The 15398-nt window shown below is 36.3% G+C and overlaps 1 protein-coding gene across 11 annotated transcripts in view; it reads right to left on the bottom strand.

Annotated features, from left to right (window-relative positions):
• Positions 1 to 15398, bottom strand: part of SPATA22 (spermatogenesis associated 22) — a 411549-nt gene that overhangs the window by 345942 nt on the left and 50209 nt on the right. For all 11 annotated transcript variants that reach the window (XR_008621653.2, XM_034941280.3, XM_055101368.2 and 8 more), the window contains one exon: positions 1947 to 2289. Coding sequence is in view for 10 of the 11 variants with exons in the window: in XM_034941280.3 (XP_034797171.2) it covers positions 1947 to 2289 (343 nt within the window). In the remaining variant the exon portion in view is untranslated. The remainder of the gene's footprint in view (positions 1 to 1946; positions 2290 to 15398) is intronic.

The raw sequence follows: 15398 nt of genomic DNA on the forward strand, positions 1-15398 counted from the left end.
TTTAAAGCATCATATGCCAGATCCTGTGACAAATATAGGTAACGCCATTCCTTTCCCTAGTGCACTCACAGTCTAGGGGACTCTAGGGAAGGAGCCAGACACATTCATTCATTCATTCGTTTCAAAAGTGTTTGCTGGGCACCTACTACATGCCAAACATAGCTATGAAGGAAACATTCATGGACAAAACAGTCAAGATATCTGTCCTCGAAGATTTTATTGTCTAGTGGAGGATTTAAAAAATAAATAAACATATAACAGAATGTCAGGAAATGTACTTTTTTTTAGAAAAAAACACACAAGGTAAATGGAAAGAGAGAGAGATGGGGGTTATTATTTTAACTGGGTTGTTGAATGAGGACAGTGGGAAGAGCAAGTATAAAAGCCCTGAGATGGAAATGTTCTTAGCATTTTTGAAGATCAACTAAGAATACAGTGTGTTAAAATACTAATTTTCAAAGGCAAGGGGACGCTTTCCTTTGTGAGGGTGAGGGTTGTGAAGAACATATGATGGGACCTTTTTTCAAAATACAGGTAGTTTCTTCCCTCTTCCCCCTCTTAACGAAGATTCTAACATGCCTCCTGTTGATGATTATGGCCACAGTAAACCACTGTTACTAAGGTGATTATGTCATATAATTCTTGAGTACAAGGAAACATAAGATTGAGAACCACTGTGAAACATGCTTTATTAATCTTATTTCCAACAAAAAACAAAACATGCAAAAACAAATTTTACCCCGATGGCTTTTTGAAAAGATTGCTTTTTCAGACATATGGGCAGAACAAAAACTAACAACTGTAAGAAGTTGTTACCATTCCTAGGCTGAAAGGACAAGAAGAGAAAATAAAAGTATCAAGCCCAGGAAAGCTATACTCATGAAGGGGCTACATCATGCAGTGACACAGCCACTGCTGGTGATGTAACATTTAAGACAGGAGAAAGTGAGAAAACCCAACCTTTCCTCCCACCCTGTGATGTCGTACCAGTGACTCCTACTGGCTGACCTCTAGCAAAAGCCAGCAAGTAAACAATCTCAGGATGATGCACTACATAGGACAGTTCAGCCTTCCACAACAGAGAAGGGCAGGTGAAGAATCAAGTGGGCCAAGGGGCCAGGGAGCAGAGATGAGGAATAACCAGCACACATAATATATAAATAACATTTACAAAGAACAATTAGAGCACTGAGCGTAGAGAGGAAGTACAGTTGAGATACAGGTATAGGGAAGAATATAAACCAAAGCACAGAGTGTATGCTATGTTTAGAGAATTGTGACGAGTCTGAAGTGGCTAGAGCATTGGACAATTAGTAGACTATGAAATATGAGGCTACAAAGGTAGACTAGGACAAGATCATAAAGCAAAGGTCATAATAAGTTGATCATAAAGAAAACTATGGCCTGCAGTGCAAATCTAACCTGCTATCTATTTGTGTAAACATTTGTTGGAGGAGAGCCGTGCCCATTCATGTATGTGTTGCTTATGGCTGCTTCCAAGCTACAGTGGTAGAGTTGAGTAGTATTGCTGAGTAGCTGCAACAGAGACAGTATGGCCCATAAAGTCAAAAATACTGTCTGGCCCTTTAAGGAAAATGTTTGCTGACCTCTGTTGAAAAATACTTAGAATGACATATGAAGAGTCTGGGTAACTTCATAAACAATGGATAAACTGTCATTATCTTTAAAATGAGTGTAAAGTGAAAGTCAGAATCCAGTAGAAAACTCTAAAGTTTGAAAGGAAAAGGAGCAGCCATTCATACCCTCTAAGAAAATATTTTGGAAACTAACATTCATCCACTTCAATGGAACTGAATATTTATGCTAATCAAGTAACATATGTCATGGAATTTATTTCAGGCGCTCTTATCTCTGTAGTTTTCTAAATATTTACCTCATATTTTAAAAAATGTAAATAAGTCATTAATTTGTATTTAAACATTTACCTTCAGGGTGTTGTCTTCTGGAATATCATCCAACATTTGTTTCCTATATTGATTTTGTTGAAAATTGGGCTTAAGTGTCTGTAGTGCACTGTTTTTGTCTAGCCCTCTCATTGTGCAGCCAGATATTTTTGATGAATGTGTTTGTCTGAGTAGCTCGGTTTCTTTGTTGCGAGATAAGTTAGGAGGTTCAGGTATTCTTGATCGTTTTTGTTGTTGAGCTCCCGAACTCACTGGACAAGAATTTTTTCCATCATTTGCCACTAAGTTTGTTCGTTTACATTGAGGCTTAAAATCATTTTTATTCCAAGTTTTCAAGGGGGTATTTTTGTTACCATCTCTGTAGCTGTAATAGTGCAAAAAAAAGCATTTGTTTCTATATGGTTTCTTAATTACAAAAAAATTAATAATGAAAAATTCATTTATATGGCAATTTATGACTTAGCACTTTATAACTAACTACTGAGAAATTCCAAATACATCACAACAACCCTACAATGTTGTATTACCTCTCTTTCCAGATGAGAAGACTGATCCTTAATGAGGAATTAACTTGTCCAAAGTCATACAGGAAATTACTCACAAGTCTAGAACCCAGGAAATAGAAGATCTCCCAACTCAGAGTCTAGTACTACAAAGTATATTTTTAAATGATAGCATTCTTCATATGATAGTAGTTGTATCCAAGTGGTAAGACTTTGAGGGCATTTACTTGCTTCTTTATATATTCAATTTTAAAATTTTCTACAAAGTAAAATTTTAAGAAGTTAAACTGTGGCTTAGCAATGATTTTAAATCACAAGAATACATATAAGCAGGATAGATAGCTATTAATATTTGATTAGAAATTTTGTGGTTTTACTGCATAGCTTAAAAGCCCTATAATGTATTTGGTACAGCATTTGTCAGCAACATTAAGTGTGTTATATCAGCTGACCAGAACATTATGCTAGATGCTAATGAGGCCAAAATCAAAAGCATAATTTCTGAGCGGCCTAGTTAGGAGTTCCACAGGAAACAAAACTAGTCCAAGTCACAAATTTATTTTTTTTCTCTCGGAGACAGGGTCTCGCTCTGTTACCCAGGCTGGAATGTAATGGCAAGAACACAGCTCACTCTAGCATCAATCTCCCAGGCTCAAGCGATCCTCCCACCTCAGCCTCCTGAGTAGCTGGAACTACAGGTGAGTGCCACTATGCCCAGCTAATTTTTGTTATTTTTTGTAGAGACAGGGTTTCACCACGTTGCCCAAGCTGGCCACAAACTCCTGGGCTCAAGTGATCCACCTCCTTGGCCTCCCAAAGTGCTGGGACTAGAGGCATAAGCCACCATTCCCAGCCCACAAATTCTTAATTCTCAGTAATTTTCCTGGAAATACCACAAGTATCACAAGAGGGCAACCAATACAACCCATCCCCTACTTAGGTAAATAATCCAAAAAGAGGTCTAGGTACACTACTGACCAGGAACAAATCCAAGTTTTATGAGGCCTGAAGCTTGTATAATTTGGGGAACACTGTTAATTGGGTACAAAGTTAGTACAAAATAATGAGAAAAGAAAGCACAATTACAACAATTTAAGTTATAAACACCACAAACATCACGATACCCAGAAAAAAATATTAGAATTATTATAAATTAACTGCCTGATACTCCTTTATAGAAATTTTTTCCTACACTGATCACTTCTTCATACGACAATAATTTTGTAATTTTTTTGGACTCAGGCCAGTCTCAAACCCATGGGCACAAGTGATTCTCCTGCCTCAACCTCCAGAGTAGCTGGCACTACAGGTATGTACCATCACACGCAACAGTTTTGTAATTTTATTTTCAATAAAGAGAACAGAAACACAATTTTGTCTTTCCTCACTCTCATGGTTATAGAAATTACTTTTATTATTCATAGTCTAGAAAAATTTATTTCAGCTTTACAACTCTCTGTTGGTAACAGCACATTTGTAGTAATGCCAAAGATCACTGATCACAGATCATCATAACAGATATGATAATGATGAAAAAGTTTGAAATATTGCAAGAAGTACCAAAATGTGACATAGAAACATGAAGTGAGCACATACTGTCGGAAAATGGCACCAATCGACTTGCTCAATGCAGGGTTACCACGAACCTTCGACTTGTAAAGAATGCAGTATCTGTGAAGTGCAATAAAGCAAAGTGCAACATAATACGGTACGCCTATATGAGGAGAGGTTGAGTGGATTAAAGATCCAACTGTATGCTGTCTACAATGAACTCAGTTTAGATTCAAAGACACATAAAAGCTGAGAATAAAGGGATGGAAAAAGATATTCCATGCTAACGGCAACCAAAAGAAAACAGCAGTGGCTAAGTTTATGTCAGACAAAATAGACTTTAAGTTAAAAGTTGTTTCTAAAGACAAAGAAAGTCATTATATAATGATAAATGGGTAAATTCAATAGGAAGATATAAAAATTGTGAATATGTATACATCCAATATCGGAGCACCTAAATATATAAAGCAAATATTGACAAATCTAAAAGGAAAAATTGACAGCAACATAATAAAAAAAAAGAAAGCTCAATACTCCACTTTTAATAATAGGTAAATCATCCAGACAGAAAAATCAATAAACAGTGAACTTGAACAACACTGTGGATCAAAAGGACCCTAAAGACATATATAGAATTTGCCAACCAACAGCAGAAGACTACACATTCTTCTCAAGCACAGATGGAACTTTCTCAAGGATAACTCACATGTTAGGTCACAAAATCAGACTTAACAAATTTAAGAAGATCAAAATCACACCAAGTATCTTTTCTGACCATAATGGCATAAAACTAGAAATCAGTAACAGCTAGAAAATGGAAAAATTCGCCAGGCATGGTGGCTTACGTCTGTAATCCCAGCACTTTGGGAGGCCGAGGCGGGTGCAGCACAAGGCCAAGAGATCGAGACCGTCCTGCCTAACATGGTGAAACCCCGTCTCTACTAAAAATACAAAAATTAGCTGGGTGTGGTGGCATGCACCTGTAGTCCCAGCTACTTGGGAGGCTGAGGCAGAAGAATCACTTGAACCCGTGAGGTGGAGGTTGCAGTGAGCCGAGATTGCACCACTGCACTCCAGCCTGGGTGACAGAGCGAGACTCTGTCTCAATTAAAAAAAAAAAAAAGAAAAACAGAAAAGAAAATGAAAAAATTCACAAATACAACAACACACTCTTGAACAATCATTGATCAAGGAGGGAATTAAAAAAGAAAATCTTAAAATTATCTTGAGACAGAAACAAAACATAACATACCAAAACTTATGGGAAAGCAAAAACTAAGGGGAGTTTATAGCAATGAATGCCTAAGTGGAAATAAAAAGATCTCAAATAAGCATCCTAACTTCACACTTAAATGAATTAGAAAAAGAATAACAAACTAAGCCTAAAATAAGCATATAAAGGCAATAATAAGACTAGAGTAGAAATAAATAAAATAGAGAATTAAAAAAAAAAAAGCAAAACTGGGACTGGGCGAGGTGGCTCACACCTGTAATCCCAGCACTTTGGGAGGCTGAGGCAGGCGGATCACAAGGCCAAGAGATCGAGACCATCCTGGCCAACATGGTGAAACCCCGTCTCTACTAAAAATACAAAAATTAGCTGGGCATGGTGGGGCAGGCTTGTAGTCCCAGCTACTCAGGAGGCTGAGACAGGAGAATTGCTTGAACCCAAGAGCGGAGGTTGCAGTGAGCCGAGATCGTGCCACTGCACTCCAGCCTGGCAACAGAGTGAGATTCCGTCTCAAAAAAAAAAAAAAAGAAAAACTAAGAGCTTATTTTTTTGAAAAGATAAAGTTGACAGCCCCTTACATAGACTAAAAAAAAGAAAAAAGAAGATTTAAATAAATGAAAGAGGAGACATACAATGGATTTCTCAGAAATAAAAAAGATCATCAGGGACTATTATGAACATTATATGACAACAAATTGGATAACACAGAAGAAATGGATAAATACCTAGAAACAAGCAACTTACCAAGATTGAATCAAGAAGAGGTAGAAAGCCTAAACAGACCAATAATAAGGAGATTAAAGAAGTAATCAAAAACCTCTCAACAAAGAAAAGCCCAGGACCAGATGACTTCACAGTGATTTCTGTCAAACATTCAAAGACAAATTAATACCAATCTTTCTGAAATTCTTTCATAAAACAAGAGGGAATTCCACTTCCAAATTCATTTTATGAGACTAGCATCACTGATATCAAAATCAAACAAAGACACTGCTAGAAAACTACAGGCCAATATCACTAAAGAACATAGATGCAAAAATCCTCAATAAATACTAGCAAGGCAAATTCAACAGCACATCAAAAAAATTACCTGTCAAGTACTCTGCTCACTTCATGGGTGAGGTGACAGGATCCATACTTCAAACCTTAGCATCACACAATATTCCCATGTAAACAAATCTGCACATGTACCCCTTATACTTAAAGTGAAAGTTGAAATATTTTTAAACAAAATTATACACCATGATTAACTGGGATTTATTTCTGGGATGCAAGGTTGGTTTAACATATGCAAATCAATCAACGTTATACTCCACAGTAGCAGAATTAAAGACAAAAGTAGATGCAGAAAAAGCATCTGACAAAGTTCAACATCCATTCAGTTTACTCTAAAAAAAATAAGTATACAAGGAACATACTCCAACACAATAAAGGTCATTTGCAAAATTCCCACAGCTAACATCATAATGGGGGAAAACTGAAAGTTTTTTTTCAAAGATCCAGTACGACGCAAGGATGCCCACTCTTACCACTTCTATTCAAACATAGTTACAGGCTGGGCATTCTAAATCTGAAAATCCAAAACTCAAAATGCTCCAAAATTTGAAACTTTTTGAGCAACAACATGATGCTCAATGGAAATGCTCACTGAAGCATTTCAGATTTTGAATTATCAAATTTAGGATACTCAACTGGTAGGTATTCTGCAAATATTCCAAACTCCAAAAAAATCTGAAACATTTCTGATCCCAAATATTTCAGATAAGGAATACTCAACTAGTCTTGGAAGTCCTAGCCAATCAATTAGCCAAGAAAAGGAAATAAAAGGCGTGCAAATTGGAAAGGATGAAGTAAATGTCTCTGTTTGCAGATGACATGATCTTGTATGTAGAAAACCCTAAAAACTCCATTAAGAAACTGTTAGAAATAAAAAATGAATTCAGTAAAGTTGCAGGATACAAAATCAACATACAAAAATCAGGAGCATTTCTTTACACCAACAATAGATATCCCAAAAGGAAACCAAGAGAATGATCCCATTTACAATAACACCAAAAAGAATAAAATACTTAGGAATAAATGACCAAGATGGAGAAAGGTCTATACACTAAAAAATATAAAACACTGATTAAAAAAAAAAACTGAAGACAAAATAAATGAAAAATCCTGTGTCATGGATTTGAAGAATTGATATTTATTTATTTATTTATTTATTATTATTATTATTATTATTATTATACTTTAAGTTTTAGGGTACATGTGCACAATGTGCAGGTTAGTTACATATGTATACATGTGCCATGCTGGTGTGCTGCACCCATTAACTCATCATTTAGCATTAGGTATATCTCCTAATGCTATCCCTCCCCCCTCCCCCAACCCCACAACAGTCCCCAGAGTGTGATGTTCCCCTTCCTGTGTCCATATGTTCTCATTGTTCAATTCCCATCTATGAGTGAGAACATGCCGTGTTTGGTTTTTTGTCCTTGCGATAGTTTACTGAGAGTGATGATTTCCAGTTTCATCCATGTCCCTACAAAGGACATAACTCATCATTTTTTATGGCTGCATAGTATTCCATGGTGTATATGTGCCACATTTTCTTAATCCAGTCTATCATTGTTGGACATTTGGGTTGGTTCCAAGTCTTTGCTATTGTGAATAGTGCCGCAATAAACATACATGTGCATGTGTCTTTATAGCAGCATGATTTATAGTCCTTTGGGTATATACCCAGTAATGGGATGGCTGGGTCAAAGGGTAGTTCTAGTTCTAGTTCTAGTTCTAGATCTAGATCTAGTTCTAGATCTAGTTCTAGATCTAGTTTTGATTTGCATTTCTCTGATGGCCAGTGATGATGAGCATTTTTTCATGTGTCTTTTGGCTGCACAAATGTCTTCTTTTGAGAAGTGTCTGTTCATATCCTTTGCCCACTTTTTGATGGGGTTGTTTGTTTTTTTCTTGTAAATTTGTTTGAGTTCATTGTAGATTCTGGATATTAGCCCTTTGTCAGATGAGTAAGTTGAGAAAATTTTCTCCCATTTTGTAGGTTGCCTGTTCACTCTGATGGTAGCTTCTTTTCCTGTGCAGAAGCTCTTTAGTTTAATTAGATCCCGTTTGTCAATTTTGGCTTTTGTTGCCATTGCTTTTGGTGTTTTGGACATGAAGTCCTTGCCCATGCCTATGTCCTGAATGGTAATGCCTAGGTTTTCTTCTAGGGTTTTTATGGTTTTAGGTCTAACGTTTAAGTCTTTAATCCATCTTGAATTAATTTTTGTATAAGGTGTAAGGAAGGGATCCAGTTTCGGCTTTCTACATATGGCTAGCCAGTTTTCCCAGCACCATTTATTAAATAGGGAATCCTTTCCTCATTGCTTGTTTTTCTCAGGTTTGTCAAAGATCAGATAGGTGTGGATATGCGGCATTATTTCTGAGGGCTCTGTTCTGTTCCATTGATCTATATCTCTGTTTTGGTACCAGTACCATGCTGTTTTGGTTACTGTAGCCTTGTAGTATAGTTTGAAGTCAGGTAGTGTGATGCCTCCAGCTTTGTTCTTTTGGCTTAGGATTGACTTGGTGATGCGGGCTCTTTTTTGGTTCCATATGAACTTTAAAGTAGTTTTTTCCAATTCTGTGAAGAAAGTCATTGGTAGCTTGATGGGGATGGCATTGAATCTATAAATTACCTTGGGCAGTATGGCCATTTTCATGATATTGATTCTTCCTACCCATGAGCATGGAATGTTCTTCCATTTGTTTGTATCCTCTTTTATTTCATTGAGCAGTGGTTTGTAGTTCTCCTTGAAGAGGTCCTTCATGTCCCTTGTAAGTTGGATTCCTAGGTATTTTATTCTCTTTGAAGCAATTGTGAATGGGAGTTCACTCATGATTTGGCTCTCTGTTTGTCTGTTATTGGTGTATAAGAATGCTTCACAATTAAAAGAACTAGAAAAGCAAGAGCAAACACATTCAAAAGCTAGCAGAAGGCAAGAAATAACTAAAATCAGAGCAGAACTGAAGGAAATAGAGACCAAAAAAACCCTTCAAAAAATTAATGAATCCAGGAGCTGGTTTTTTGAAAGGATCAACAAAATTGATAGACTGCTACCAAGACTAATAAAGAAAAAAAGAGAGAAGAATCAAATAGATGCAATAAAAAGTGATAAAGGGGATATCACCACCAATCCCACAGAAATACAAACTACCATCAGAGAATACTACAAACACCTCTACGCAAATAAACTAGAAAATCTAGAAGAAATGGATAAATTCCTTGACACATACAGTCTCCCAAGACTAAACCAGGAAGTAGTTGAATCTCTGAATAGACCAATAACAGGATCTGAAATTGTGGCAATAATCAATAGCTTACCAACCAAAAAGAGTTCAAGACCAGATGGATTCACAGCCGAATTCTACCAGAAGTACAAGGAGGAGCTGGTACCATTCCTTCTGAAACTATTCCAATCAATAGAAAAAGAGGGATTCCTCCCTAACTCATTTTATGAGGCCAGCATCATCCTGATACCAAAGCCGGGCAGAGACATAACCAAAAAAGAGAATTTTAGACCAATATCCTTGATGAACATTGATGCAAAAATCCTCAATAAAATACTGGCAAACCGAATCCAGCAGCATATCAAAAGGCTTATCCACCATGATCAAGTGGGCTTCATCCCTGGGATGCAAGGCTGGTTCAATATATGCAAATCAATAAATGTAATCCAGCATATAAACAGAACCAAAGACAAAAACCACATGATTATCTCAATAGATGCAGAAAAGGCCTTTGACAAAATTCAACAACCCTTCATGCTAAAAACTCTCAATAAATTAGGTATTGATGGGACGTATCTCAAAATAATAAGAGCTATCTATGACAAACCTACAGCCAATATCATACTGAATGGGCAAAAACTGGAAGCATTCCCTTTGAAAACTGGCACAAGACAGGGATGCCCTCTCTCACCACTCCTATTCAACATAGTGTTGGAAGTTCTGGCCAGGGCAATTAGGCAGGAGAAGGAAATAAAGGGTATTCAATTAGGAAAAGAGGAAGTCAAATTGTCCCTGTTTGCAGACGACATGATTGTATATCTAGAAAACCCCATTGTCTCAGCCCAAAATCTCCTTAAGCTGATAAGCAACTTCAGCAAAGTCTCAGGATACAAAATCAATGTACAAGAATTGATATTGTTAAATGTCCAAACTACCCAAAGTGATCTACAGACTCAATTCAATCCCTATCAAAATTTCAATGATATTTTTCACAGAAATAGAAAAAACAATCCTAAAATTCATATGGAACCACAAAAGACTCTGAATAGCCAAAACAATCTTGAGAAAGAACAAAGCTGCAGCCATCACACTTCCTGATTTCAAGTTATACCTAAAAGCTACAGTAATCAAAACAGTATGGTACTGGTATTAAAACAGGCACATAGATCAACAGAACACAGTAGAGAGCCCAGAAATAAACCCATACATTTACATTTACATTTAATTGATTTTCAACAAAAGTGAGAACACACAATGGGAAAAAAGTCTCTGCCACAAATAGTGTTGGAAAAACTGGATATCCAGATGCAGAATAATGGAATTGGACCCTTACCTTACACCATATACAAAAATCAACTCAACATAGATTAAAGACTTAAATATAAGAACTGAAACCATAAAACTCTTAGGAAAAAACGTAGAAAACAAGCTCCTTGACATTGGTCTTGTAAATGACTTTTTTTAATATGACACCAAAAGCACAGTCAACAAAAGCAAAAGTAAATATTTGAGAACTCCATCAAACTAAAGAGCTTCTGCACAGTAAAGGAAATAATCAACAGAGTGAAAAGACAATCTATAGCATGGGAGAAAATTTTGGCAAACTATATAACTGATAAGTAGTTAATATCCAAAATATTTAAGGAATTCACAGAACTCAGTAACAAAAAACAACACAATTTAAAGATGGGCAAAGAACCTAAATAGACATTTTTCTAAAGAAGACACACAGATGGCCAATAGGTATATAAAAAGGTGCTCAACATCACTAATCATCAGGAAAATGCAAATCAAAACTACAATGATATATTATCAATTCACACTTGTTAGGATAGCTGTCATCAAAAATTCAAAAGATAACAAGTGTTGGCGAGGGTGCAGAAAAAAGGCAATCCTTGTACACTCTTGGTGGAAATGTAACTTGGTACAGCCATTATGAAAAACAGTATGGAAGTTCCTCAAAAAATTAAAAACAGAACTACTATATAATCTAACAATTCCACTTCTGGATGTATATCCAAAGGAAATGAAATTAGTATCTCAAAGAGATATCTGCATTTCCAGATTCATTGCAGTATTATTCACAGTAGCCAAGAGGGCCAGGCACAGTGGCTCACACCTGTGATCCCAGCACTTTGGGAGGCTGAGGCAGGTGGATCACATGAGGTCAGGAGTTGGAGACCAGCCTGGCCAACATGGTGAAATCCCATCTCTACTAAAATACGAAATTAGCCAGGCATAGTGGCACATGCCTATAATCCCAGCTACTTGAGAGGCTGAGGCAGTAGAATCACTTGATCCCAGGAGGCAGAGGTTGCAGTGAGCCAAGATCACACCATTGTACTCACATTGTCTTGTTGCCATTGCCTGGGCAACAAGAACGAAACTTCGCCAAAAAAAAAAAAAAAAAAATTCCAAGATACGTAAACAATGTAAGTGACAGATAAATGGACTAACAAATGTAACATAAAGGGATAACGGAATACTATTCAGACATTAAAAAGAAGTAAATCCTGCCATTTTTGACAACATGGATGAACCTAGAGGATGTTATGCTAAGTGAAATAAGTCAGAAACAGAAAGAAAAATACTATATGTGCTTACTTATATGTGGGATCTTTACAAATCAAACTCACAGAAGCAGAGCGTTGAATAGTGGTTACCAGGGGTGAAGAGGTGGGAGAAATAAGGTGATGTCAGTCAAACGGTACAAACTTTCAGTTACATAGAATGAGTAAATTCTAGAGATCTAATGTAGAGCATGAGGACTATAGTTAATAATACTGTGTTATACAGATGAAAATCACTTAGAAGGTAGATCTTAAGTGTTCTCGCTACAAGAAAAAAATGGTAATTATGTGAAGAGATGGATATGTTAATTAGCTTGACTGAAATCAGGTCACTATGTATATGCATATTAAAATATCAGGTTGTACACCTTAAATATATATAATTTTTTTAAAAAAATACTTTTTTTGAAACAGGATCTCACTTTGTCACCCAGGCTGGAGTGCAGTGGCAGGATCTCAGCTCACTGCAACCTCCGCCTCCCAGGTTCCAATGATTCTACTGCCTCAGCCTCCCAAGTAGCTGGGATTACAGGCATGCGCCACCACGCCTGGCTAATTTTTGTATTTTTTTTGGTAGAGACGGGGTTTCCCCATGTTGGCCAGGCTGGTCTCAAACTCCTGACCTCAAGTGATCCGCCCGCCTCCGCCTCCCAAAGTGCCGAGATTACAGGTGTGAGCCACTGCATCTGGCCCTAATTAAAATTGTTTTAAGATAACAATAGAAATACAATATTCAACTGCAGTCAGAACTGTTAACAAGGATGAGACTGTCAAGAGAGTGTTCCAGAGGCAAATAGAGTCCAAAAGAAAATATTCCTCATATCTTTGGCCATCCTGAGCAAGTTGAAGGAGATCTCAAAGTTTAAAAATTTAGTTATATGGATATTGGGGGCCTGCCACCTCCTTTTATGAATTACTGACTTAAGTTATATACTATTTTACATTATTAAACTTTTATAATAGATCTGTGTAACAAGAATGGTTGAAAGACATGATGTGTAATAAGAAAACAATTCTGGGTGAATCAGAGCAATAGGCATTCTAAGTATTCCACATACAAGCACGTTAGATAAATTCATGTATTTGTAAAATCCTTAATCAAGGGTTTTCTTGGTAGTGATAGACAAGACAGCACAAAGTTATATAAATACATCAGAACTGTGTGTTTTATCCACAATATATATTGAGCACTGAAGGAACCTTAGATATCATCTAGTTCAATTTTTTTCCCATGGATAAAGACATAAGACTCAAAAAAGGTGAAATGGCTTTTTTCTGTTCAAAAATAAATTAATGATTAACTCTGGATCAGTGCAACTATGAATAACTTTCTTTTTACCTTTTTTCTAGAATTATTCTATTATTTTCATAATGAGAATAGTAAGTTATTTTAGAAAAAAATAATATCCCTAACTTCCCTTAAAATTTATGCATTTATCTGAACCCGTTTGCCAGGTTGTGTTCAGTTCTCAGCTTCTAAAGCCTTCATCTCACCGAGCACAATAGTGTATGCCTGTAATCCCAGCACTTTGGGAGGCTGAGGTGAGGGAATCACTTGAGCCCAGGAGTTCAAGACCAGCCTGGGCAACATAGCAAGGCCTCATCTCCACTAAAAATGTAAAAATTAGCCAGGCATGGTGGTGCAAACCTATAGTCAGTCCCACCTACTCAGAAGGCTGAGGTAGGAGGATTGTTTAAGCCCAGGAATTCAAGGTTGCAATGAGCTATGATCATGCCACTGCACTCCAGCCTGGGCAACATGGCAAGATCCAGTCTCAAAAAAAAAAAAAAAAAAAAAGATTAAAAATGTTAAAAGTCCTCATATCACCTCAACTCCTCAACTGAGATGTCTTAACTACTAAAAGTACAAGCTCAATGTCTCTTCAGAGTCTAAAGCCAATTGTAGGAGCTTTGGCAAAGAAGCTCATCCTTACTAATCTTACTAATTGTCCATATCCTAATTCTGGTGAATGAAATCTATATTGATAATGTGTCTAATAACACAGTATCTATAAGAATAAGAGTGTACTTTGCTCTTGAAAACTCCATGTCCCAAGAAAGTATAGACTAGGCTGCTAGAAACAATACAGGATGGCCAGTTACATTTGCATTTCAAGTAAGTAACAAATTTTTGGTATAAGTATGTCCAAAATATTGGCTGTGACACATACTAAAAAATTCCTGATTACCTGAAATTCAAATTTAACTGGGCATCCTTTATTTTTATTTGCTAAATCTGGCAACTGTAGCCTGGACTCTAAACCTGAAGATTAGTCCTTTACCTGGTTCAAAAGATCTTCAGCAGATTACCAACTGCCTGCATGGATTTTTAAATGTTCTCTACTCCTGGATTTCCTGTTGTATTCCAACAGTCTGACAGATCATGTGTTAATTCAAATTGTAATACCCAATACTGGCTGCCTGTCCAGATTACAATCTGTTTACCTAATTATCTGTCTAATGCTTGTCAGAATGGATTTTCTTCTAGCTCCTGCAGTTGGAACAATGTCTCTAAGAACCATCCCAAACCACTGAACAGGCCTAGTTTTAAGGCCTTGTTATGAAGAAACTGATGGACTGGTCCTGGGGAAACTAGCATGAATAATAAAATCAAAACTAATTTTTAAATAAATATATTATTTCAGTGTATTTATTAACAACTATATAAAAAGTTCCCCCTTTTAAAAAAATATGATATCTTTATATAATAAAAATGAGAATAGTATTAACTTCATATGGTTGTTGTAAGGATTATTGAAATAACATATTGAAGCACTTAACAGTGACTGATTTGGTGTTGTTTTCCCAGCACTTTGTTTCCAAAATTATTTCCTTCAATATTGCCATTTATCCAAGGCTACTAAAATCCAACCAAGAAAAATCCATGCTCTTTTTCTATCAATTTTTTCATACTATTTAAACATTAAGCTTTGGTCCTTATGGCAAGAACCCTCACCATCTTTTTGACCAGCTTCTTCATTTCTTGAGCCCCTACTATTGCAGATGCATATGCATCGCAGCCTCCATTTTTCTTTCTTCTGCCATTCTGTTTACCTTGAAGCCGGCTGTCTTACAGGATAAGACTGAGCACTCTAATTGGTTCTCAATTCCTAAATATAATCAATACTAAGATATGATTCCTGTCTATTGTCAATTAAATCATTAATAACCCATAAGCAAAATCATAAATTCATAGCAATGAATATTGGCAGAAATTTCATTGTCATATTAAGAATCTTTTGAAGCATAATCACTGTGAAATTTACATATTTTTTAAGTTTTACATGCATGTTCTCTTAAGCTCTTTCATAAAACATAATTAATACTGCCATAGTTGTTA

The sequence above is a fragment of the Pan paniscus genome, chromosome 19 (assembly GCF_029289425.2).
Source record: "Pan paniscus chromosome 19, NHGRI_mPanPan1-v2.0_pri, whole genome shotgun sequence".
Taxonomy (NCBI): Eukaryota; Metazoa; Chordata; class Mammalia; order Primates; family Hominidae; genus Pan; species Pan paniscus.